Source organism: Sapajus apella, unplaced genomic scaffold (assembly GCF_009761245.1).
Source record: "Sapajus apella isolate SASKATOON/1434 unplaced genomic scaffold, GSC_monkey_1.0 scaffold28, whole genome shotgun sequence".
Lineage (NCBI taxonomy): Eukaryota > Metazoa > Chordata > Mammalia > Primates > Cebidae > Sapajus > Sapajus apella.
In genome coordinates this window covers 21454399-21478480 of record NW_022436968.1, presented here as the reverse complement: position 1 = coordinate 21478480, position 24082 = coordinate 21454399, and the positions used below count along the sequence as shown (strand labels likewise).

Here is a 24082-nt window from a genome sequence, read left to right as displayed (position 1 = left end):
CAGCTGCATAGATTTTATTATTATCTCTCTTATCAGCTTGCCATGCAGGAATATTGATTCTCAAATTGCCAAGAGATAAACTATCAAATCACCCAGCAGTTTTCCCACCAAGATCTTTTTGAGACTGTGTGTGTCATAAAAATTCAAAAGCAGAGTTAGGAAGGAACTATTTCAGGGGCCGTCCATTCCTTACAAATGCTCAACCGTCACAGACTTTGTTCTGTGTGTCCTTATTTCCTCCTCTCCCCAATGAGGCAAAGGAAACCTGATTGAAGCTGGGTTCTGTGGGTCTGAACTGATTACCTGACATAGACAAGAGACCCTGGTTAGGGAGAAAGTAAGATACACCACCCTGCCTCTCCCAACTCTCCCAACACGCGGCTACCGGTGAGTGGGTCCTTACTTCCAGTTTCCTATTTTGAAGGGGCAAGAGAAGCCACAAGAGTAAATGAGAGGAAGCTTTTGAAGAGGTAGAAGCAGAATTACTGATGCCTGAAAAGTGGAAGGTTATCGAAAGAGGACTCTTCCTGCCCAACTGACTCCCTCTCCCGCCTTCCACCCTCGTCATTGTTAACACCTGGCCTCTCCTCCCCCTCCCCAGCAGAAGAAATTCAATCAATAGTTCTGCTTTTCCAGCCATGTCATCTATAGGTTAAAAATTCTGCTTTTTACAAATACTTTGTGCTTTTAAGTTCTTATCACATTGCTTATAAAATGTTGCATTTAATAAACTTAATTGAATCTCCAGGCCCTTTCTCAGAGCACTATAAATATCAAAAACTGTCAAATAGGGGTTTTTTTTTTCCTATTGTGCAAGTTTTAATAAATGGATAAACATGAATAAAATAACAGGTCACAAAAAAAAGGATTTTGTAAGTATAAAGCCAACACTTTTTGGACATTTCAGGACAGCTAAAAGCAGTGCTTTACTTTGATATATCTTACATTTATTAAAAATTAGGTGTAGGGAAGTTTATTTCTGTGATCAACTATTTTTTGAGAGGAAAAAATACATGTATGCACACATGTATTTGTGCATAAGCTTGCAGTGGTAGGGTTCTGTAAGAAATACAAGTTTTAGGGAAGAGGATACAGGGACATATTAGTCACAGGATACAAAGTTTTGATTGTATATGATGAATAAGTTCTAGAAATGTACCGTACAGCAGAGTATCTATAATTAACAGCAGGTTGTTATATACTTAAAATTTGCAGACAGTAGATTTCATGTTAAGCATTCTTATAAAAAAAAATAAGAGGGCAGGAGGAAACTTTTGGAGGTGATAAATGTTTATGGCATAGGTTGTGGTGATGGTCTCATACGTGCATACATTACCTACCTGTTCTTGAGTTCTCATGCAACAGAAATTAACGTGAGGCTGAGAAAGTTTCCCAGACAAGACTCTATTGGGGCTTATGCTCGATCCCAAGGGAGACAGGATGGGAGCAAGAGTTCTCCAAGTGGCTCCCTGAGGGCAGGTCTTGCAGCATTTTGAGAAGGGTGACATGAATAAGCATGAGGTATGTGAATGTCATTACATGTGCAGGACAGAGCATAGGGTGTGCAGGCAGATTCAGAAATCATGTTAATACATGCATCGCATGATCAAAAAATGGCAGATAAGCTCCTGGAGCAGGAATTTGAGTAGTATAATGAGGCGAGGGGTTAGGATGGGTCATTGTCTTGGTTTTGTGTGCATGCAGGTGATAGGGCTAACTCCCTTAAGATTGATGGCGGAATGCTGCTTCTCAGTTTCTTCACATAGTTTACTCTCATGGTCAGTGAGGATGTACGGAAAAAAATACACCAGTGGGGGTGGGGTGGGGCTGAGTCCTGTCCGTACTGTCTTATATATGTATCTCCAAACTCATCAGGTTATATACATTAAATAGGTAGAGCTTTTCGTATGTCAATTATATCTCAATAAAGTGGTTTTTAAAAAATGAAAAAAAACACAAGTTTTAATTGAGCAAAGAAGTAAATGCAGTTCAGAACTGTACAACTGCATAACTCACTGCTGATTTCTAATTACAGACTATGGCAATGTACTTTGTCAAACAGGTTGGACAGCCGCCTATAGAGCTAGAGAGCTAGAGCAGAACTGGGCGGGGTGCTCAGTGCATCCTTGCTGAATGGATTGCCAGTCCTGCTTACATGCTAGCATGCCAGGAAGCGTCTAACAATGGGAGAAAGCCCTGATCTGTGGTATGTGCAGATCTCCATGGTGTGAAGATTCCCACCATGGCCGATTTCACCTTACCAATCTGATGTCACCGGATTTAAAGTTGGGGATGGGTGTAAGCAGTCAGCTCGTGGGAGCTGGCTCCAGCACACTCTTGGTTCCCTCTTAGTCTTCTTAATCAAGATTTTGAATTCCTTTTGAAATAGCAATGTACATGATAAAACATAGGCTTGAATAAATTACAAGCATATTATTGCTGGTTACCAACTATAATAAGTGTCTTTAACTCAAAGAGAGCGCCAGTCTCCCAGTGAATCAATTGTTAGTTGGCTTAGGTCTCTAGGTCACCATCGTCTCATTTTGTCATATTGTCTCATACTGACCATAATGCATGAATCAAAAATTGGGATTCATTTTTGTAAAAAGTAAGAATATAGTTTGGAAACAGAAAAACAAAATTTAAATTTGTGACTATCTTTTTAAAAATGTGGAAACGGTCATAGTTGGTGACTCCATGATGGCAGGCACAGTTGTCTATAGGGAAAGAGATCTTTGCTCTTAGAAGCAAGTTTTCAAAAGCTTCTGAGGATCGCTGTAAGTTCTGCAGCGAGAGACCTCAGTACTCACAGTGGCTTCTGTTTTCTAAACCAAAATCTAAGTGTTGAGAATAATCAACTATAAAAGGGACTGGCTATTTGAAGTAAAATTATAAAGCACTATGTTGGAAAACCAAGGATGTCTGACAACCATATCAATCCTGGACACTAGGATTTGAATTCATAATAGCTTAACTGATAAGCAATGCCTACTAACTAGGTTAGTGTTTTTTTGAAAATTGTATTTCTTTGAGTCACCCCTAACATCATGGGATGGGAGAAGAACTTAGCAGGCAGAAGAGCTTTTATATTTTTATATTTTATATATAAAATATAAAATATGTTTATATTTTGACGATTCTGGATAAAAGTTTATTTGCAGTAGATTTCCCAGTATTTCAAAATGTTAAAGCAGTACTTAGGTAAGCTAGATCAACTTCTATAATTGGTTAAGAAGCCCAGTCTGCAATAGAATAGATTCTTAGTTATTCAAAAATCAATAGCAAGACTTGCAATTCTTTTTTTTCATTATAAAGACCTAGTACTTTCCAATTTCAAATACAGTTAAGGAAAAAAAAAAAAAAAAAAAGCCCTTTCCAAACATGTCAACTAACATCTGAGCCATTTGAGATAGTCGAGTGTGTAATGCATCATATGAAAGTATGTCTCACTTGATTTCACTTTATTTTACCATCGCCCCTAAAGCCCCTTTTTCATACGTAACTCAAATAACCACCCCCAAAAAGGCAATATAACAACCTTATCTCCACTGGTGTCTACTTGGCACCAATCTGCCCTGACCTTAGACACAAGCCATTGTTAAGGGTATAACGCATTTACATATTTTGCAATAAAACATCAGTTATTTGCATTACTGTGTCAAGTTTTATTTGATTCTTTCACCTAAAAATGACTCATTTTCCTTTCTTGTATTTTAAAAACCAACTACTCTAAGCTTGTTTGAGAATAATCAAAAATTGCCCATTTAGCTAGAAGTCATTTTCTTTTCAAAAGGCAAATGTTATTTAATCTTTCAGCTGTTCATTGTGCCATCATAAATACTTTCTTTTCAGCACAGTTGTGGGGACTGAAATGAGCCCACTAATTGCCTCCCATTTCGACTGACATGTGGTGGTTTAGTGGAAAGAGAACACAGCAGGGAGAAGGAAATAGGAGGCTGAGAAAATGAGAGCTAATTATTTTCACTGCCTCATGTCAGGCTCTGTGTCAGCCTTGTTTTTACAAACTGGAAGGTTTAGCACTAAATAAAACAAACTGGCGTCATGTTTTTATATACTGGCAGTGTCATGGAAGCAGCTGCACATCTCAAAGACAATATAATGCCTGCGTTCGCATGGACACCATCTGACAGACACTGTGAGCCACGGCTAATGAGGATATCACAGTGGTGCCAAGTGAAAGGTGCTGAATTATGTATGATTCTTCATCAGTACAGCAATAGTCCTGTACATCATTATGAGACATTGTTTTGCTGAAGAGATTAAAACATTCTTAGTTCCAGACCCTGCAACCTATACGCACTGAAAGAGGTTATTAATGGAATTTTTAGGGAGAGTTTCTTGTGGTTTTCTTTTTGGTTAAAAAACAAATCTCATGGGACAAAGCCATGTTGGGTCATGACACTGTATAGATAAAGAAGGGAAGCAAATTAACCATACTTGTATTATCTTTTTTTAAAGGCAGCATAATAAAATATAGTATAGCAGGGTTATACTTAATGATAAATAACCCAGGTGCTGCCACAGGATGTTCCACTCTCCTGCCTTTAAAACTGCAGGTTTCAGCAGCTGAGCTAGATAATAGCAACGCATATAAAAGGAGCCTTCGGAAGCCTAAATCGTCAACATCTTACTACTTTTCATACCAGCATGACCAAAATTTTTTATCGTATTCTTATTTCATCTTGCATTACCTCTTAGATTTCACAACAGTCAGTTGCCTGCTATGAGACTGTCTGTTCCAGCCTTCCCTTGAATCTTAAAAAGTTTATCCCGACCTCTGTATTTTATGTTTTACATTGCTTCCTCAAGACAGGCCTCTTTCTGCTGGCACACTGAGCATTCTTGGGTGATTTTAGTTTTTCTCCATTCATGGTTTTGGAGGGTGAGGGTGGATTTTGAAAATTCACATCTCAGCTTAGACTTGGCATGCCTGGACGTGAATTCCCATCCTACCAAGGCAAATGACCTTGCTGCAAATCTCTCCATTCTGAACCTCAGTCTCCTTATCTGTAAAGTGGGGGCAGTGCTCTCTCTAACAGGGTAAAGCCATGAGGATTAATTAACATAGATAAATCTCAAAAACATTTTGCCAGACATATACAAGTATCTGCTGTAAAATTCTAATTTTGTGATGTTCTAGAACAGTCAAATTTAATCTGTGGTGATAGAAGCAGGAACAGTGTCCTGGTTATGTAGGCAGCTTGCCTGGGAACAGCCATGCGGGAAGGTGGTCGTAGGGTACTAGAACTACCTTGCTTATTCTGGTGGTTACACAGATATATACCTTTGTCAAAATTTATGGAACTGTACACTTGAAATCTGTGCATTTTATTACTTGCAAAATATACCTAAATAAGAAAATAAATTTAAAATGTTTTAGACATCTGTAACATCAGGTAAAGATGATCTATAAAAACCTGAATGCCTAATTTTGAGAGTCTCTTTCTGAAATGTCTTGAGTGATCTTGGTCTTGATTGTTCAACAGTTTTATCTATAATATTCATAAATGCAATTAGATTTTGATAGGGAAAAACAGAAAGAGAGAGACAGAGAGATTGATTACTGTTTCTGAATTGCACAGAACTTTAAACTCTGGTTTTTTGTGCTACCTTTAATCTCTTTTCCTTTTTGGAAAACTTACTTCTATCTTGATTATTTCTTTTTATTCTCTCCTCCCCCTTTTCTTCATTCCTTCATTCTCTCTTCTTCCTTGTGGGAGGAGAAGGGATGTCTATGTTTGGCGTTACTTGTACTAGCTTGGAACTCTAAAAAAATTTAAACAGCTTGCAAAGAGTGTAATAGTGATTTCTCACAAAGAGATACTTAATTTAGCTTTAACCGAGTGTTGTTGAGGATTTTATCTTCACAGTGTAAGAGTTTCTGTTTTAGTTGGCCAGTGGTCTTAATTCAGAAAATTTTTTCACATAATTGGCAATCCTGAAGCAGTTCAGATGGAATGCTTTCTATTCTCCGTTAGCCACATACTTGCTCCTAAAATTACCCAGGTATTTCAGCAGCTGCTCTGACAAACATGCGTATTCTGGGCACCCACCAGAATTGTCATATTTTTCATTCATGTCAAATGCAAACATTCCCCTCTCCCCAACAAAATTCCATCTGTTTCTTGTAGATTTGCACTGAGAGGGAGATTTTCTAGCTAGTGGAAAATTCAGGGTGACTTTTTTTTTTTTACTACTCGAAGTCCTAGCAGAAGCACTTCCCAATGCCCAGCTCTGCTCCTGGGCTGGTTCCCTTTTCCTACTGAAGAGTAATTATCACTCCCTGCAAATGCAAAGCAAGTACTTGTGCCCCACCTCTGCTACCTGCATGACCTCCATCAAATTACTTCATTTCTCTGTGCTTCGGTTTCCTCATCCAGGATAAAGCTCTTTGGCTGTCAATCATGCATAATACCTCCAGACATCTGGGGCTGCTGCTTAGTAGTGCTGAATCAAGACATGCGGGAGCAGGGAAGGTCAGACTTGGTGTTACGTAAGAAGATACGAATTTATTCCTTCTTTGATTCATTTCATGAAACTGGCCATTGTTATGTTGCCGCTTGGCTGCATCTTCTCTTTTTCATCTCTGATCACTCCCTGGTACCTGAGTGATTCACAGCCCCCTGGATGCTATGCCCAGATCCTGCCCAAGTGAGATGCACTGACCTAGCCTGCCCATTCCAGCAGGGTCCCTCTTCTAGCCCACCCTTTATACCTTCCCGTCCATCAAAGCTACCTTATTCTCTGTCCCATTCCCTTTTATGGCTGTTAGATGACAAACCAACTAATCTAGTAAACTAATTGGAGCTGTGTTGGTGACCATATTGGTGATAATGATAATTATTCCTTTTTGAGCTCCTAATTCGGTTCTGGCACAATACTGGGTACTGCATTTACATTATCTCGTTTAATCTCCATAGGGCACAACAGTCCACTTCTGAGTAAAGAACGCTGAGGTTCAGAACGGTTACATAAGTTGGCCATGGTTAGGGGGAAAGGGGGCAAAACTGGGATTCAGACCAAGGTAGTGAAACTTTAAACCTGTGATCTTGCCCTACCTTGCCCCACTAGTAATATGTTCCACTAGTAATGGCTTAATGTATCATTTTTTCCATACTGTTTCCATTTTAATAGGAATCATCAACACCTTAATAAGAGGAGTGAATAACAGGAGCATTTCAAACTACCAGGATGAGATAGTTTTGGAAAAGGAGCACTTTGCAGTTTCCATAGGACCTCAGAATAGAGACCTGTTTGCTTTTGAGAGTTGTTCACAGACATTCAAAGTGACTCTTTTTTTTTTTTTTTTTTTGAGACAGTCTTGCTCTGTTGCCAGGCACCAGGCTGGAATGCAGTGACACAGTCTTGGCTCACTGCAACCTCCACCTCCCGGGTTCAAGCAATTCTCCTGCCTCAGCCTCCTGAGTAGCTGGGACTACAGGCGTGCACCACCATGCCCAGCTAATTTTTATATTTTAGTAGAGACGGGGTTTCACCATGTTGGCCAGGATGGTCTTGATCTCTTGACCTCATGATCAGCCTGCCTCAGCCTCCCAAAGTGCTGGGATCACAGGCATGAGCCACTGCACCTGGCCTGACTCTTTAATATTTCTAATTCAAAAATCAGCACCCGCATTTCTATCACTCACCTCAAGCCAAAAATCAATAGTTTACCCTGGACAGTTGCTCATGCCTGCATAATCCCAGCAATTTGCAAAGCTGAGGCAGGAGAACCACTTGAGCCCAGGAGTTCAAGACCAGCCTGGACAACATAGTAAGACTTCATCTCTACAAAGAATAAAAGCAAAATTAGGCCGGGTTTGGTGGCTCACACCTGTGATCCCAGCACTTCAGGAGGCCGAGGCGGGCAGATCACCTGAGGTCAGAAGTTTGAGAGCAGCGTGATCAACATGGTGAGACCCTGTCTCTACTAAAAATACAAAAATTAGCTGGGTGTGGTGGCACATGCCTGTAGTCCCAGCTACTGGGGAGGCTGAGGTGGGAGGATCTCTCAAACCCAGGAGGTGGAGATTGCAGTGAGCCGAAATTGCACCACTGCACTCTAGCCTGGGTAACAGAGCAAGACCCGGTCTCAAAAAAAAGCAGCAGAATTAGCCAGGCATGGCGACACACATCTGTGGTCCCAGCTACTTGGGAGGCTGATGTGGGAAGATTACTTGAGCCCAGGAGATTGATGATGCAGTGAGCTGAGCCTGCGCCACTGCACTCCAGCCTCGGTGACAGAGTAAGAACCTGTCTCAAGGAAAAAAAAAAAAAAATTTGAGTCAAAGTGAACTGTTTAAAAATCAGAGTTCACTGTGCCATTACCTGGTCCCTATCACAGCCAAGGTACTGAAAAGGTTGTAAATGTGTAAGTAAAACCCTATATTTGGCTCATAAAGTTGTGGAATTGTTATTTTTAGTGACATTATTGATGACTTAACTCATCTTATTTGTAATGATAGCCTTTTCAGTGGTCGCTCGGTTAAGAACTGGTTACCTGCCATCTCATTGTCTGCAGTGTGCCCTGTGCAGTTCAATAACTGTTTAAATCCCAGAGTTGTGAACAGTCCTCACTGGCAAATTATGACTTACAAGATGGCAAAAATGTTAAGGATACCTTAGACTAATTTGAAGCTGAGCAGAATATAAGGAATTCAATTATTTTACTTGTGGATTACTTTTGTTAACTAGGTAACAATGACATCACTGATGCCCTGAAGACACCTGGAGTTGCGTCAGGTCATTGTCAAATTATCTAAATGATTTACATGGGCACTGCATGTTGGAGAATGTTCTTTCTCTCTCACCCAGCTTTTAACAAGCTGAATCTATTTTTTAGTGAAATGAATGATGCCCTCCTTGTCTCATGACTTCCTTGATTATAGCGTTTTGTTTGAGATGGAGTCTCGCTCTGTCACCAGGCTGGAGTGCAGTGGCACAGTCTCGGCTCACTGCAACCTCCGCCTCCCAGGTTCAAGTGATTCTCCTGTCTCAGCCTCCTGAGTAGCTGGGACTACGGGCGCACACCACCACGCCAGCTAATTTTTGAATTTTTAGTAGAGATAGGGTTTCAACCATGTTGGCCAGGATGGTCTCAATCTCTTGACTCGTGATCTGCCCGCCTCCGCCTCCCAAAGTGCTGGGATTACAAGCGTGAGCCACCGCGCCTGGCCTGATTATAGTTTTACTCCTTTTGTAGCTGCCTTCTTTTATGGCAAAAACCTTTCTTTAGTAGAAGGAAAGAATTTAAAAATAAAAGGTCTCTAACCCTGTTACTTGGATCAGCGTTTCTCCACGTTGGACCTTGGGGAGCAGGGAAGCAGTCGCTGCAGGGAAGATGATGGCCACTAGCTTTTTGGGTTGTATCAGCAAAACCTTCTCTGGTCCTCCTTCCTCCTGCTTGTTGTCCGTGGCTGGATCCGTTTATGAAGCTCTACAGAACCATGCAGCAGGTTCACCTGCCACTTCTCCTGCTTGTCTGTCCTCGTTAGTATCTCCTCCAGCTTTGGGGTCACACGAACCTTGTGTTGATGTCAACCACGTATTGGCCAGGAAACCCTAGGAGAGTTCTTTAATCTGTCTGAGCCTCATTTTTCTCATTCACCTAAAGGGAACATAGTCCTGACTTTCAGGGTTATTACGGATATCTGATAAAATAGCATTATGTAAGTGCCCAGCAACATGCCTAGAGCATAGTAAGCACTCCACAAATGTGAGTTTCCCTCCTGTCGGCCCCTTCTTGACACAGAGCTGCTCTGACAATGCGCAGAGAAAGGTCTGATTTGTAGCTTGAAGTCATGGGGGAGCTCTCTGGTTAGGGGATGAGAGCGAAGCAGGGGGAGTTCAGGCATTTTCACGCAGTTCGAGGTATTTTGACTAACTTAATTCCCAAATTTGACAGGCAAAAGACACAGAACTAAGTAAACTCCTCTCTTCTAAGGCTTTTTATTCCAGCTGCTGCCTTGAGGAGGCTCTTGCTATTTCAGAGATGCGCAATCATGACACCAAACAGTCATTATCCTGCCCAGTTATCTCAGGACCCACGTTGCCTGGGTAGCAGTGGCTCCAAAACAAAGAAATACTGAAAGATTCGCCAATTCTGAGAAACTCATTTGACTTATGTTAACCAAGAGCCAGGTTTTCATTTTATTGAATAGACCTTTTCCTTCATTAATTGGCTCTCCATCTTGTGACTGTGGCTGGGCAAAGAGGGTCAGACATGGGCCCTGCTAGGTTTGCAATTCATCTAGAGGCTTTCCTACAACATCAGGCACCCCCAGCTTCCTGTTGAAGCCAACAGACTTTCAACAGCCTCTTTGTTGATGTCTTCCCATAAGAATTATGTCTGAGCTTGCTCTAGGAAACATTCCAGGTCCACCCTTATTTATGAGGGCATTTTCTAGTTTCAGCATGTAAGGTGCTTGGTACATTAGCCTTAGTCCTCAGGATTCTTTATTCTTCAAAAAACACAGAGCCAGGAGCAGTGGCTCTTGCCTCTATCCCAGTGACTTGGGAGGCTGAGGTGGAGGATTGCTTGAAGCCAAGAGTTCAAGGCCATCTTGGGCAATATAGTGAGATACTATCTCTAAAAAAGAAATTTTAAAAAGTAGATGGACAGATAAACAGAGAATGTGAATTTATGGTCCAGGGCTTAAATCTGGAACAAAGACGTGAGTTTATTTTCCTTTGTTTATCCCTAAACATTATTATTTACACAGCAAAGTTGAAAGAATTTTACAGTGAACCCTCACACCCCCCATTCAACCATTAACATTTTACTACACTTGACTTATCACATATACTTGGCTTCCCCATTTACCTGTCCTTCTAGCCATCCATCAATCGTTATTTTTTTTGCGACATTTCAAATTAATTTGCAGATATCAGTATGCTTCCTCCTAAATATTTTAGTATGCTAGAATAAAAAATGCAGTTCAGGTGCAGTGGCTCACACTGTAATCCCAGCACTTTGGGAGGCTGAAGTGGGAGGATCACTTGAGCCCAGGAATCTGAGGCCAGCTAGAGCAACAACATAGTGAAACCCATCTCTACAAAAAATTTAAAATAAGAAAATAGTAGCTGAGCATGATGAAACATGCCTGCGGTCCCAGCTACTTCAGAGACTGAGGTGGGAGAATCGCTTGAGCTTGAGAGGTCAAGACTGCAGTGAGCTGGGATCACACTACCATACTCCAGTCTGGGTGACAGAGCAAGCAAGACCCCGTCTCAAAAAAATTGTTTTAATAATCAATTAATTAAAAAGAGAAATGCACACATTTTAAATGTATATTCACTGAATTTTGACCAATGCATGCCCCTGTGTAACCCAAACCTCTATCAATAGATTACTGCTACCCCCAGAAAGTTCCCTCATATACCTTGTAAGTCCCCATCTGCAGAAGCAAGCACCCTTCTGAATTTTTCTACCATGAATTAGTTTTGTCTGTTCTAGAATATCATATAAATGGAATCATTAAGTTGCTTTTTTTCTGTATACTTCTTTCACTCACTATAATGTTTTTGAGATTTATCCAAGTTGTTGCATGCATCAGTAACATCTTCCTTTGTATTGCTAAGTAGTATTCCATTCTATCAATATGTCATGGTTTATCCATTCTCATTTTGATAGACACTTGGCTTGTTTCAAGCTTTCTAGTTAATACGATAAAGCTGCTAAGAACATACCTAGACAAGTCTTTTTCATTTCTCTCGGGTAAATACCTAGCAGATTTTCTGGGTCATAGAATAGGCATATATTTGGTTTTGTAATAAATTACCAAAATGTTTTCTGAAGCAATTTATATTCCCACCAACAATGTATTAATATTAATGTGGGAGTTCCAGTAACTCTAAATCCTAGCCAACATTTGATGTTATCAGTCTCAGCCTGATACACCTGATGGGTGTATAGTGGTACCTCATTGTGGTTTCAATTTGCAGTTTCCTGGTAACTAATGTGTAAAGCACTTTTTCATTATATGGTGATTTTAATAAAATTTAATGAACATACCATCGTTTAAAAATCAAGAGGTTTTACATAAGGATCAAAATTCTCAGCTTTTCATGAAATATTAAAGGACCTAGCAAAACTGGGCTCATATTTACACATGGGAACAATCAACAGAAGCCAAGAAGTAGGCGTGCTTTTAGGGGAACTCTTCTTCAGCTTCCCACAGTCCCTCACCCACCACATAACTCCCTAGTTGTCCATTCTCATGTGGCATCACATTTGCACTGTTGTTTTCCTTCTTGCTAAGAGGAAAGAGTTTCTTGAACCCACATCATTATCAATCTAGGAAAATTAAAGGTGAATCAAGAAGGCCTTATAGTTCAAGAAAGGTAGAAAACCCACATTTCTTCATAGCAATGAGAAAATGTTCCCACAATGTTTAATATGTAAATTAAATGGGTCTGTTTTAAAAGGTTGCCTCAAAGCTTTATAAGGAAACTGCCTGGCTTTACTCATTTTTATTATCGGCCTGGTCCCTTCGGGATTTTGATTTTGTAACTCCTATTATAGAACACTTAAAACTGATAAATTATGTCTCAAGGCTGCACTAACTGGAGCTTATTTCGACATACATAGGAATCTAATTTCATGTCCTTTTATTGAAAAAGGAAAAAAAAGCCACTCCAATACTACTTCATTTAGAATATTTTATGTGTTATGAAACATTGAGACTAAAAAAATGTTTCACTTTCTCAGATTCTATAATTTTGTTTTTAATTCCAGGATTGTAAGTGGAAAATGTATATGGAGATGGATGGGGATGAAATTGCAATAACCTACATAAAAGATGTGACATTCAACACTAACCTACCTGATGCGGAGATTTTAAAGATGACAAAGGTAGGGTTCTATTTACGGCTTAAAAGCTCTTTTGAATTCACAGATATCAAACAAAGACATTAAAATACCCCAGCAGTGTGCTTTTATACTTGTCCATGCTCACATCAGCTCAGCCTCGAGCTGGCTGTTGAAAGGCACGTTTTATTTAGCAGATTGAGATCATAATGGGTTTTTGTTAAAATTCCACTTATGCTGTGTGAACTAAAAAGCACTGCAAAAAGGTATCGTTTAATTTTTAAAATTTTTCTCTTCTACATTTCTTTATGCTTACTCTCATTTATTAACGAAAGGAAAATGTGAACGATGAAAATATTTACTTCAAATTTTGAGTAATTTTAAACTTTGGAAAACTTATACAGAGGAAGACTTTCTAGGTTGAGGTCAATTTGCTGAAGGACTGAGATGAGGTTAATTATGAGGCACACGTTGAAGTCTTTTGAGACAGAATCTTGCTCTGTTGCCAGGTGCCAGGCTGGAGTGCAGTGGTGCAATCTCGGCTCACTGCAATCTCTGCCTCCCAGGTTCAAGCAATTCTCCTGCCTCAGCCTCCCAAGTAGCTGGGACTACAGGTGCACGCAACCACACCCAGCTATTTTTTGTATTTTTTAGTAGAAACTGGGTTTCACCATTTTGGCCAGGGTGGTCTTGATCTTTTGACCTTGTGCTCCGCCCGCCTTGGCCTCCCAAAGTGCTGGGATTACAGGCGTGAGCCACCGCACCCGGCCACATTGAAGTCTTAATGGCTTCCTTAAGTTCACACCTATGAAATCCTGGAGTGGCCAGAGAGCATGTTACTACACTAGGGACAGTGGTGGAAGCATGCTGATGAAAACACTGAAGAAAGTCTTATGGAAATGCTTAGCTTGCACCTCAAAATGGAAAAAAATTCAATTCTGTCCCAATCATACTGAAAAAATACAAATGAGACTTCAATTGTAGAAGGTCAACAACTTCAGGCAAATAACCATGAAGTCAACAGGACAGTCACCCTAACCTCACATACTCCATTAACTGTAATACACTATTAACCAGGCATTTGGTTTCAGTGAAGAAAGTGGAGCTTGTAGCAAAAAACCCGGGTACAAACACAAGTAGGGAACTAAAATGGCTCTTCTAAGGCATGCATTAGAGAGAACACATTGTAAATGTGTTCTCTTCATAAGCATCAGAGTGCTTAACAACCAAGTCCTTTTAATTTACAAATGGATTCATCAAGTAGATTTATTTGATATTCATGGTTGGATTCCTCTGCACATCGAGGAGTTATTTCCATGGCATTGTTAACCTGTAAGGGTTATGATTTAGTTTTATCTTTCTCTAATTTTGGGGGGACATAGTATGTTGTCTTGAAGACTGGAAAAGTATTTCTTCTTTCTTCCCCACCCATGACATGAATTTGCTAAACTGAATGTGTTTCTGCTATCATGACACACATGCCAAATCACACACCAACATTAACAGGATTATAGGAAAACTAGAACTGGGACAGATCAATCAAAATTTATAGAATTTGTAAACATCAATAGAAACAGTAACAATCCCAATTTAAAACCAACAGCAGCAGCAAAAAAACTAGCCCAGGCTGGGTGTAGTGGCTCACACTTGTAATCCCTTCACTTTGGGAGGCTGAGATGAACAGATCACTTGAGGCCAGGAGTTGGAGACCAGCCTGACCAACATGGTGAAACCCCATCTCTACTAAAAATACAAAAAATTGGCCAGCTGTGGTAGCATGTTCCTGTAATCCCAGCTAATTGGGAGGCTGAGACTTAACAATCACTTGAACCTGAGAGGAAGAGGTTGCAGTGAGCCAACCTAGGCAACAGAGACTCAGTCTCAGAGAAAACCTAGCCCAGCTAAATCTCTACCACATTTTCTTTGAACCTGTCTCACAGCCAGTCATTCTTTTGCAGCCTTAAATCTAAAGTGAAAGGGGGATGGGAGGAGAGTGCAGCTTATTTCTGAGGCTGTTTTCATTATAATTAAAATAGGATACAGGCTTCTTCACTAATCCTTTGTTTTAATACGGTGGAAAAACTTCACCACGGTTTCTTCATGTGTATGTGCAACTTTGCTGAATAGTCTGAGGTCATGGAAAGCAGAGCGATTGTTGAAGCCACAAAGCCAGCCACGACTTCGCTCAAGGAAAGCACTTCAGGGTCTTCTCATATTGCTATGGATTTCTCTTAATTGTGGGAAAGCTTTCCAACTGATGTTTCAAACTTTAGAATGAATTAATGACCTAATGATAGGACTGAGTGATAGCAAATGTTATATCAGAAAAGAAGACTGTGGGAGACCATGACTAGCTGTTTACAGATATACAAAAGGATGTCTTATGAAAAGCAAAACCCCAAACATTAGCATGTTGTGAGTGACCACATGGGAACTGACAAGGCTTTCATGATAATCTGATATTACACCCCTATTTTCTAATTGTATATGGCACACTGGCTTCAGAGAAACATACTATATATAGTAGAGCAGACTGTGTTACGGTACTACACCATCCCAACTTCTGTTTTTCAGCCACCATTTGTAATGGAGAAGTGGATTGTAGGAATAGCAAAAAATCAGACTGTGGAGTGCACTGTCACATATGAGGTAAGCTCTCGGGGCAAAAGGCCGGTGGCCTCACCATCAGTTAATGAATATAAATTTATCTGTTACCTCAGAGCATATAATTCATTGGAATTTATTTGGAGAGAAACTAAGCAACATGAACATGGGAAGATCAATATAATTTCTCAAACAACATGTTGGGAAGAAAAGAGAACAGGATATACTCACCCAGATAGAGACTGAGGTAGTGCTTCATTCATTCATTCATTCCTTATGGATTGAACACCTTCTATATACCATGTAAGATGTTTGGTACTGGGGATACTAATGCTTAGTACTAATTTTTTTTTTTTTCTTTGAGACAGAGTCTTGCTTTGTCACCAGGCTGGAGTGCATTGGTGCAATCTCGGCTCACTGCAACCTCCACCTCCTGGGTTCAAGCAATTCTCCTGCCTCAGCCTCCCAAGTAGCTGGGACTACAGGCACACACCACCACACCCAGCTAATTTTTGTATTTTTTAGTAGAGATGGGGTTTCACCATGTTGGCCAGGATGGTCTCGATCTCTTGACCTCGTGATGTGCCTACCTCGCCCTCCCAAAGTGCTGGGATTACAGGCATTAGCCACTGTGCCCAGCCTAATTTTTTTTTTTAATCAATAAGATATTTGTGGCTGGTAGAACATAACCTCACAAGGTATAAAAACCTGGTGGGAGTGGGTGGAGGGCAACAGTTATAGTACAGTCTTGGCATACATGGAGATATTAGTATGCACTTACCACCACAGGGACATGCATTTCATTCACTCATCTAATTCATTCATTCAAGAAACACTTATTAAGGATTTACCATGAACCAGGCACTGTTAGAGGTGCTTATACCAGTTTAATCACACTAATTTCATGTAAATAAATACTGAAAAATATCGGCCAGGCACAGTGTGTGTGATTACAGGTGTGAGCTTGTAATCCCAGCATTTTGGGAGGCTGAGTTGGGCAGATCACTTGAGCCCAAGAGTTTGAGACCAGCTTGAGCAACATTACAAAACCCTATCTCTACAAAAAATACAAAAATTAGCAGGGTGTGGTGGCACATGTCTGTGGTCCCAGGTACTTGGGAAGTTGAGAGGGGCAGATCTCTTGAGCCCAGGAGGTTGAGGCTTGCAGTGAGCCGATCATACCACTGCACTCTAGTCTCGGCAGCAGAGTGAGACACCTGTCTCCAAAAAAAAAAAAAAAAAAAATTCCGAAAGATATTATTACCCTCATTTTGTAGGTAGGAAAAATAGGCTCGGAGCGATGAAAGGAAGTCCTGAGTTGTGAAGTACTCAGTGACAGAATTGTTGGAGTTCGACACTAGCCTGGTCAACATAGCAAAACCCCGTCTCTACTAAAAATACAAAAGTTAGCTAGTGTGGCGGCACAAACCTGTAATCCCAGCTACTCAGGAGGCTGAGGCTTGAGAATTGCTTGAACCTGGGGGCAGAAATTGCAGTGAGCCGAGTTGGCCCCACTGCACTCCAGCCTGGGTGACAGAGTGAAACTCAATCTCAAACAAACAAACGGCCAAGCGTGATGGCTCATGCCCGTAATCCCAGCATTTTGGGAGGCTGAGGCAGGTGGATCACCTGAGGTCAGGAGTTTGAGACCAGCCTGGCCAACATAGTAAAACCCCATCTCTACTAATACGAAAATTAGCCAGGTATGGTGGTGTATGCCTGTAGTCCCAGCTACTCAGGAGGCTGAGGCAGGAGAATCACTTGAACCCAGGAGGCAGAGGTTGCAGTGAGCCGAGATCGCGCCATGGCATTCCAGCATGGGTGTCAGGGCGACACTCCATATTAAAAAAAAAAAAAAGAAAAGAAATCCACTTAACCAGGCTGGAAGCCAAAAAGGTTTACAGTAATTATTTATCCTCATCTGCTGGGGTGCACAGGCTGTGACGGATGAGGTATCTGAGAAGTTATATTATTTGTCAAAGCGTTGCTTGCAAGATGCAAAACCCAAACAAAAGAGACTGGTTGGTCTTGAGGACCTTGGACTCTAGGCTATATTCTAAGCTTCTTAACTGGTTCTCACTCTCCAGGCAAAGCCCTCTTGTTAGTAATCAGACAATTAGAACCAGATTCTACCTCTGCCTGCCTTAGACAGTTCTGGAGACACAGCATGCCCAGTTGTTTTTTTTTCTTCTTCTCTTGCCCTTTCCTCGCCCTCCTCCTCCTTTTTTAGACCCCATAATGATACTTGTGTCTGGAGTTTTCACCTCAGTTTTTTTAAACATATTTCCCTAACCATATTGAATCCTGGAGACTCTTTAATTGACACTGATTGGTGATACCTGGTGAGGAAGGCCATTTCAGGACAAGACAGTGATGTGTCTTGACCTAGTGTCCTCTCCTTTCCTGGTCCCCATTTCTTACTGATCCTGTCCTACTTTTGCATCTGAGAGCGTTCCTCCTCCATGCAGGTAATTCACTCCCCCACTGCACATTTGCTCAGTTCCCTTGAGGATCCAAATGCAGTCTTAGGCAAACATGGTGGCCAGATTTTCATATATTCAACAAAATATCTGTCTTCAAATACTATGAATAGAAGAGGTAATTTTTTTATTTCTTATTAAACAAAGAGGTAAGTTGAGATATGTCAAATATTATAAATTCTGGGAGAAGACAACCTTATTTTTTAGCTACTACAGCTTACTAAGAAATACATGTTATAATCCATTAAGAAATAAGTGCTATGACCCACTAAGAAATTAAGTGGTTAAAATTTTTTTAATCCAATTAGCAGATTTGGGCCAATCGTTCAGAATATTTTCCTAGTGCATTATGACAGTGTTCTAAGAAGTGAAATTGAAGTGATGTAATAACCTGGATATCTTATCTAAGTGTGTCTATTTGGTCATGTTTCTTTTTGTTTGTTTCACCAGAGTGATGTTAGAACTCCAAAAAGCACTAAACACGTCCACTCGATTCAGTGGAGTAGAACAAAACCTCAGGACGAAGTGAAAGCCGTCCAACTAGCCATTCAGACATTATTTGCCAATTCAGATGGCAACCCTGGAAGCAGGTCCGACTCAAGTAAGTTGGTGTTCCCATATTAGATGTGTGCTACATTCCAGAAACTGAATTATGACATTTTCATATCATGTGAAGGCTCAGAGGATACCAGCTCCATCAGTTGAGATCTATCTTTGAGCTTCAAGTAGCAGAAAACCCCGTTTCAACTGGCTTACTCCAATAATTCTCCCCAGGACCAGCAGCATCGGGATTACCTGTGAGCTTGCTAGAAATGCAGATTCTCAGGCCCAAGCCCAGACTTACTGAATCAGAAGTTTGGGGCTAGGACCCACAATCTGCATTTTAAGAAGCCTTCCCAGTGATTAAGAACTACTCTAAAGTCCTTAAACCACTGGTTTAAACTGTGATAAAATTTATTATCTTCCATAGCAAGAAGTCCAGAGGTAGGGCAGGTTCCAGGCGCAGTAAGATAAGCTGGCTCAAACATTAAGATGGAGGAATAAACCTTCCCTTCTTTCTACCCTGCCACGGTCAATAGGTTGCCTTTGCCCTCGGCTCCTTCCCTGTTTACAGTCAACACACAAAGATATGGCAATGCCCAGAGGAAATAACGGGTTAGATTCTCTAGCTGTTCTTATATTTATGAGTAAGGAAAACTTTTCTAGAAACCACCAACAGACTATCCCTCACCAGTTCTGCTTTAGCCAGAATGGAGCAACTTGTCCATCCCTAAACATAGCATGAGCACATCTGACTTAGACTCATTAAAGTCGGCTCCTGGAGCCAGAATGGCTTCATGGAGGGGGTTGGAGACTGAGCAAAATCAGGGTTCTATTGGAAGCCAAAATTCCAGAGAAGTCAAGGGGAGAGAAAGAAAGCATTGTGATTCTGTATGATACTGCTCATGGGAAGTATCTAAGGCAATCAAAGTCATAGAAACAGGAAGTAGAAGATAGTTAACAAGCAGGGGTGGGGGAGAAGGGGAAAGAGGAACGTAGCAATTAATGGGTTTACAGGTTCAGTGCTGCAAGATGAAACAATTACAGAGATCTGTTGCACAACAATGTGAATATACCAGCACCACTCAACTATATGCTTGAAAATGGCTAAGATGGAAAATGTGTTTTATCACAATAAAATGCACACATGCACACAATAACAACAACAAAAGAAGGCATTGTAGGCCAGCGGTGGTGGCTCACGCCTATAATCCCAACACTTTGGGAGGCTGAGGCGGGCAGATTGCCTGAGCTCGGGAGTTCCCAACAAGCCTGGGCAACACGGTGAAACCCCATCTCTAATAAAATACAAAAAATTAGCCGAGTGTGGCGGTGTGCTTCTGTAATCCCAGCTACTGGAGGCTGAGGCAGGAGAATTGCTTGAACCTGGAAAGCAGAGGTTGCAGTGAGCCAAGATTGGGCCACTGCCCTCCAGCCTGAATGGCAGAATGAGACTCCCTCAAAAAAAAAAAAAAAAAAAGCATTGTGATGGATTGAAGCCTGGGAGGAGTCTCTGGAATTGTCTGGACAAGTCACTCACCTTAGGGGTATGGGTCACCTGTGCCCAGGCAGTGAGGGAGACAGAGACATATGCATGCTCTGATACCCTCCAGATGTGCCATCTGCATGAGCAGGGGGTAGTAGCTGAGGCCTGGAGGACCACGGAGGAACTCTAGAACATGAACAACATTGTTCAGACTCGGAGGAAAACAGAAAAGATCTCAGGTGTGAGGAACTTGCTTATTCACTGAAATATACCTTACTAAATGATCCTTATTAATTCACCATTTTTTTTTTTTTTTTTTGAGACAGAGTTTTGCTCTGTTGCCCAGGCTAGAGTGCCATGGCATGATCTCTGCTCACTGCAACCTCCACCTCCCAGGGCAATCAAGCAATTCTCCTGCCTCAGCCTCCTGAGTAGCTGGGATTACAGGCTCATGCCACCACGCCTGGCTAATTTTTGTATTTTTAGTAGAGACGGGGCTTTCACCATGTTGGTCAGGCTGGTCTAGAACTCCTGACCTTGTGATCCACCCACCTCAGCCTCCCAAAGTGCTGGGATTACAGGGGTGAGCCACCATGCCCGACCACCCATTTTCTTTTACCTTAACTTCTTCCTACTTGCCAAGGCAGCTTCATTTTTTTCTGCTGAAAATACATCTTATTCCCAAGCCTCAGGATCTCTCCACTGGACACATGAATGGTCTTTCTTCCAAACAGTCTCTAGCTGTCTCAACCTTTGGAACCTCATTTCTTTTATATGCATTTAAGGTCCTTGAGGTTTTAAAAGGGCATGTTGCAGGAAAAAAAAAAAAAAAAAAAAAAAAAAAAAACCCTTTTGTTTACTAAACATGCCCCTGACACCTGAACACACTTTCTAGAAGTGACAACACAACTATGTAGGAAGAAGATGGGATTTAGATGCAGAAGGACTTGGTGTTATTGACTGAGTGATCTTGACCTCCCAAACTTCCTCATTTAAAGAATAAGACTATTAGTATTTACCCAAGAAGATTATTGAGAGGATTAAATGAGACAGTATAAGTGAAGCCCATGGAACAATGCCAAGCACATAGCATATATTGAGTAAGTGTAAATGTCCTTATTTTTTAAAGTATTTGTAATAAAGGAAATGTCCTTATACATAGCCTAGAATTTCTATGAATGGCAAAGCTTACAGCAATGCAAACAGCCTTGAATTATCCTAAGACAGGCATGTGAATTAGGCATGCAGCTTTAGTGTGGCTTAAAAGATGCTCATTTCCATTTCTCCTGCAGGTGCTGATTGCCAGTGGTTAGATACTCTGAGGATGCGGCAGATTGCATCCAACACTTCCTTACAGCGTTCCCAGAGCAATCCTATTCTGGGGTCACCATACTTCTCACACTTTGATGGCCAGGATTCCTATGCTGCTGCTGTGAGACGGAACCAGGTGCCCATTAAGTATCAACAGATCACACCTGTGAACCAGTCCAGAAGCTCCTCTCCTACTCAGTATGGACTGACCAAAAACTTCTCTTCCCTGCATCTCAACTCTAGGGACAGTGGCTTTTCCAGCGGCAAAACGGACACCTCTTCCGAGCGGGGTCGCTACTCAGACAGAAGCAGGAACAAATATGGTCGTGGTAGTATATCACTCAATTCTTCTCCTAGAGGAAGATACAGTGGAAAAAGTCAGCATTCTACTCCTTCAAGAGAAAGATATCCTGGAAAGTTCTACAGGGTTTCTCAGTCAGCACTCAAGGCTCAGCAGTCACCTGACTTCAAGAGAAGCCCCAGGGACCTCCACCAACCCAAAACCATACCAGGGATGCCTTTGCACCCTGAGACTGACTCAAGAGCCAATGAAGAGGAGAGCAAAGTCAGCGAGGGCAGCTGGACAAAAGTGGAATACCGGAAAAAGCCCCACAGGCCCTCTCCCGCCAAATCCAATAAAGAGAGAGCCAGAGGGGACCACCGTGGATGGAGAAACTTTTGATGAACTGAACTCCATAAGTTTTTCTAAGCAGGTTAAAAAAAAAAAAAAAAAAAGAAAAAAGAAATGTAATGGCTTTTGATAATATGATCCCTTCAGACCGAATTAACAAAAAGACAACACTTCCATGTTTTGGATTGGGAAATACCTTTTAATTGAGACTATAGCCAAACCAGGGCCAAAATTATGGATTCTGATTGCCCAGTGATCATTACTGGACTTGAAAATCACTACACATATTTTCTCCCTCGAGTGAACATTAGAGGAAGGGTTATGCCATCTTTTTACCCTAACCACTGATATTCTTGTTAGCAGGGCGAGGACTAGGGTAAAGCAAGTGAGGTCAACAAAAAATTCACATTTTTAGGTAAAGACAGGATCGGCGTTACTGATTTTTCCTTTTGGCTGAGGCTGCAGTATGGCCTGGCAAGGCACTGTTACTGATCTTGTCTTTATTTAACATGTTGATATTTTGTTCATTTTTTTTTTTTTTTGCATTTGTTTTCTTTTTAAAGTATTACATTAAAATATCATTTAGCTTGATTATTGAGTTTTTTGGTTTGGGGTTTTGTTTCTTTCCTCCCCTCTTTTGATGCCCCCTTAAATTTTGTGCCCAAGGCGGGTACCTCACTGAGCCCACCCTTGGCTCAACTCTGCTAGTTAGTATTTAGTATTTATTTTAGTAAGATATTTGTGTTTTTATCATGGTCAGAGTTGAACAGATTTGGCTTGTCATTTTTCAGTAATAAAAAAGGTTACTGAATTTAATGTTGATTATGATGCATATCTCATTCATTACAATTCAGAAACTAAAGATTTAAATTGCCTAGATTTGTGGTTCTTTCTCTTCCTAACCTCCCTGGGACTGCTTTTGAATATTATTTTCTAAATTTCACCAAAGAAGGAGCAAAGGGGGAAAAACAAGTCCATAAAGGCCCCTTGGGATGTCAGAAATCTAAAATCTAAAAGAAAACAGACTCAGAGCAAGATGATAACGTCACAATCTAAAAGCCACAGAAATTTAAAATTACTAACATCCTTGTTGGAATGAGACAGTAAATATCAGCTTTGCAGCAAGACTGCTCTAAGCAGCTGCAGGCAAAGAGGTAAAATCGGTGGGGGTGCAAGGAGACCTGCAGCTTAGGGCAGAAATGGTGGGATGATCCAACTTGTGAAATGCTTCATGTTTTACAAACCAAAAAAGTCAGGTAGCAACGAACTTATTCTACATCAAGTCAATAAATGTTACTTTCAATATTCTAAGATTCCATTCAGCGTTCACTAACCCTGAAAATCAAGTGTCCTTTGCCCTACATAGGACTCTCAGTGCTCTATAGAAATCCAAAGGACACTCTGGTAATTTTGTGGGTTTGAAATCTTTTTTAAAAGAAGTGGTCGTCAGAGTACATGCATATGTTCTCAAAGTAGCTGCTCTGCTGTGTGATACGTTATTTGAGGCCTGGTGGGGAAAACTGTACTTTGATAGCATTAAAGACAAGGTGGGCCACGCACGGTGGCTCATGCCTGTAATCCCAGCACTTTGGGAAGCTGAGGCAGGAGGATTGCTTGAGCCAGGAGTTAAAGGCCAGCCTGGGTCACCAGCCTGTCTTGGTCAGATATGGAAACACTATCTCTACAAAAAAATACAAAAATTAGTTGGGCATGGTGGCATATGCTTGTAGTCCCCGCTTCTCAGGAGACTGAGCCAGGGGGATCACTTGAGCCTGGCAGGTGAAGACTGCAGTGAGGTGACTGCACTGCAGCCTGGGCAACAGCAGGATCCTATCTCAATCAGTCAATCAATACTAAAGTTATAGGAAATGACCTTTATTTACAGGGGAAGTTGTCATCACCTAAACATTGATTCAACAACTTGATTTTATAAGTTTTATTGTGTGCCAAATGCATTTACAAGAAAAAGCAAGGGGAATGTGTAGTGAGTTAGTGAGGGCCTCTTTTCCACCATGTGTAGCCAACTTCTAAGGTTTTCTACCAAGTACCAGCTCAGCCAGGAGACCCCCACCCAGGTGGCACTGAAGGAAATGAGAGGCAAACACCCAGATAGAAGAGCAAACTGGGTCTATCCAGTGGGCCCCCAGCCTACCGAGCTGACAGCCTCAGGGGCTGATAGCATTCCAGGCTGAAGGCCCCGA

At 41.2% G+C, this 24082-nt stretch overlaps 1 protein-coding gene across 3 annotated transcripts in view; it reads left to right on the top strand.

Moving 5' to 3' along the window:
• MAP3K20 (mitogen-activated protein kinase kinase kinase 20) overlaps positions 1 to 23187 on the top strand; it is a 196732-nt gene extending 173545 nt beyond the window's left edge. For 2 of the 3 annotated variants that reach the window (XM_032292931.1, XM_032292929.1), the window contains exons 17-20: positions 12758 to 12874; positions 15404 to 15478; positions 18364 to 18514; positions 21232 to 21966. In XM_032292931.1, coding sequence (XP_032148822.1) covers positions 12758 to 12874; positions 15404 to 15478; positions 18364 to 18514; positions 21232 to 21932 — 1044 coding nt within the window. In that variant the 3' untranslated portion in view covers positions 21933 to 21966. Of the gene's footprint in view, positions 1 to 12757; positions 12875 to 15403; positions 15479 to 18363; positions 18515 to 21231 lie in introns of all 3 variants that reach the window. The other variant, XM_032292930.1, reaches the window with a different exon arrangement.
• Positions 23188 to 24082: the final 895 nt, after the last annotated feature.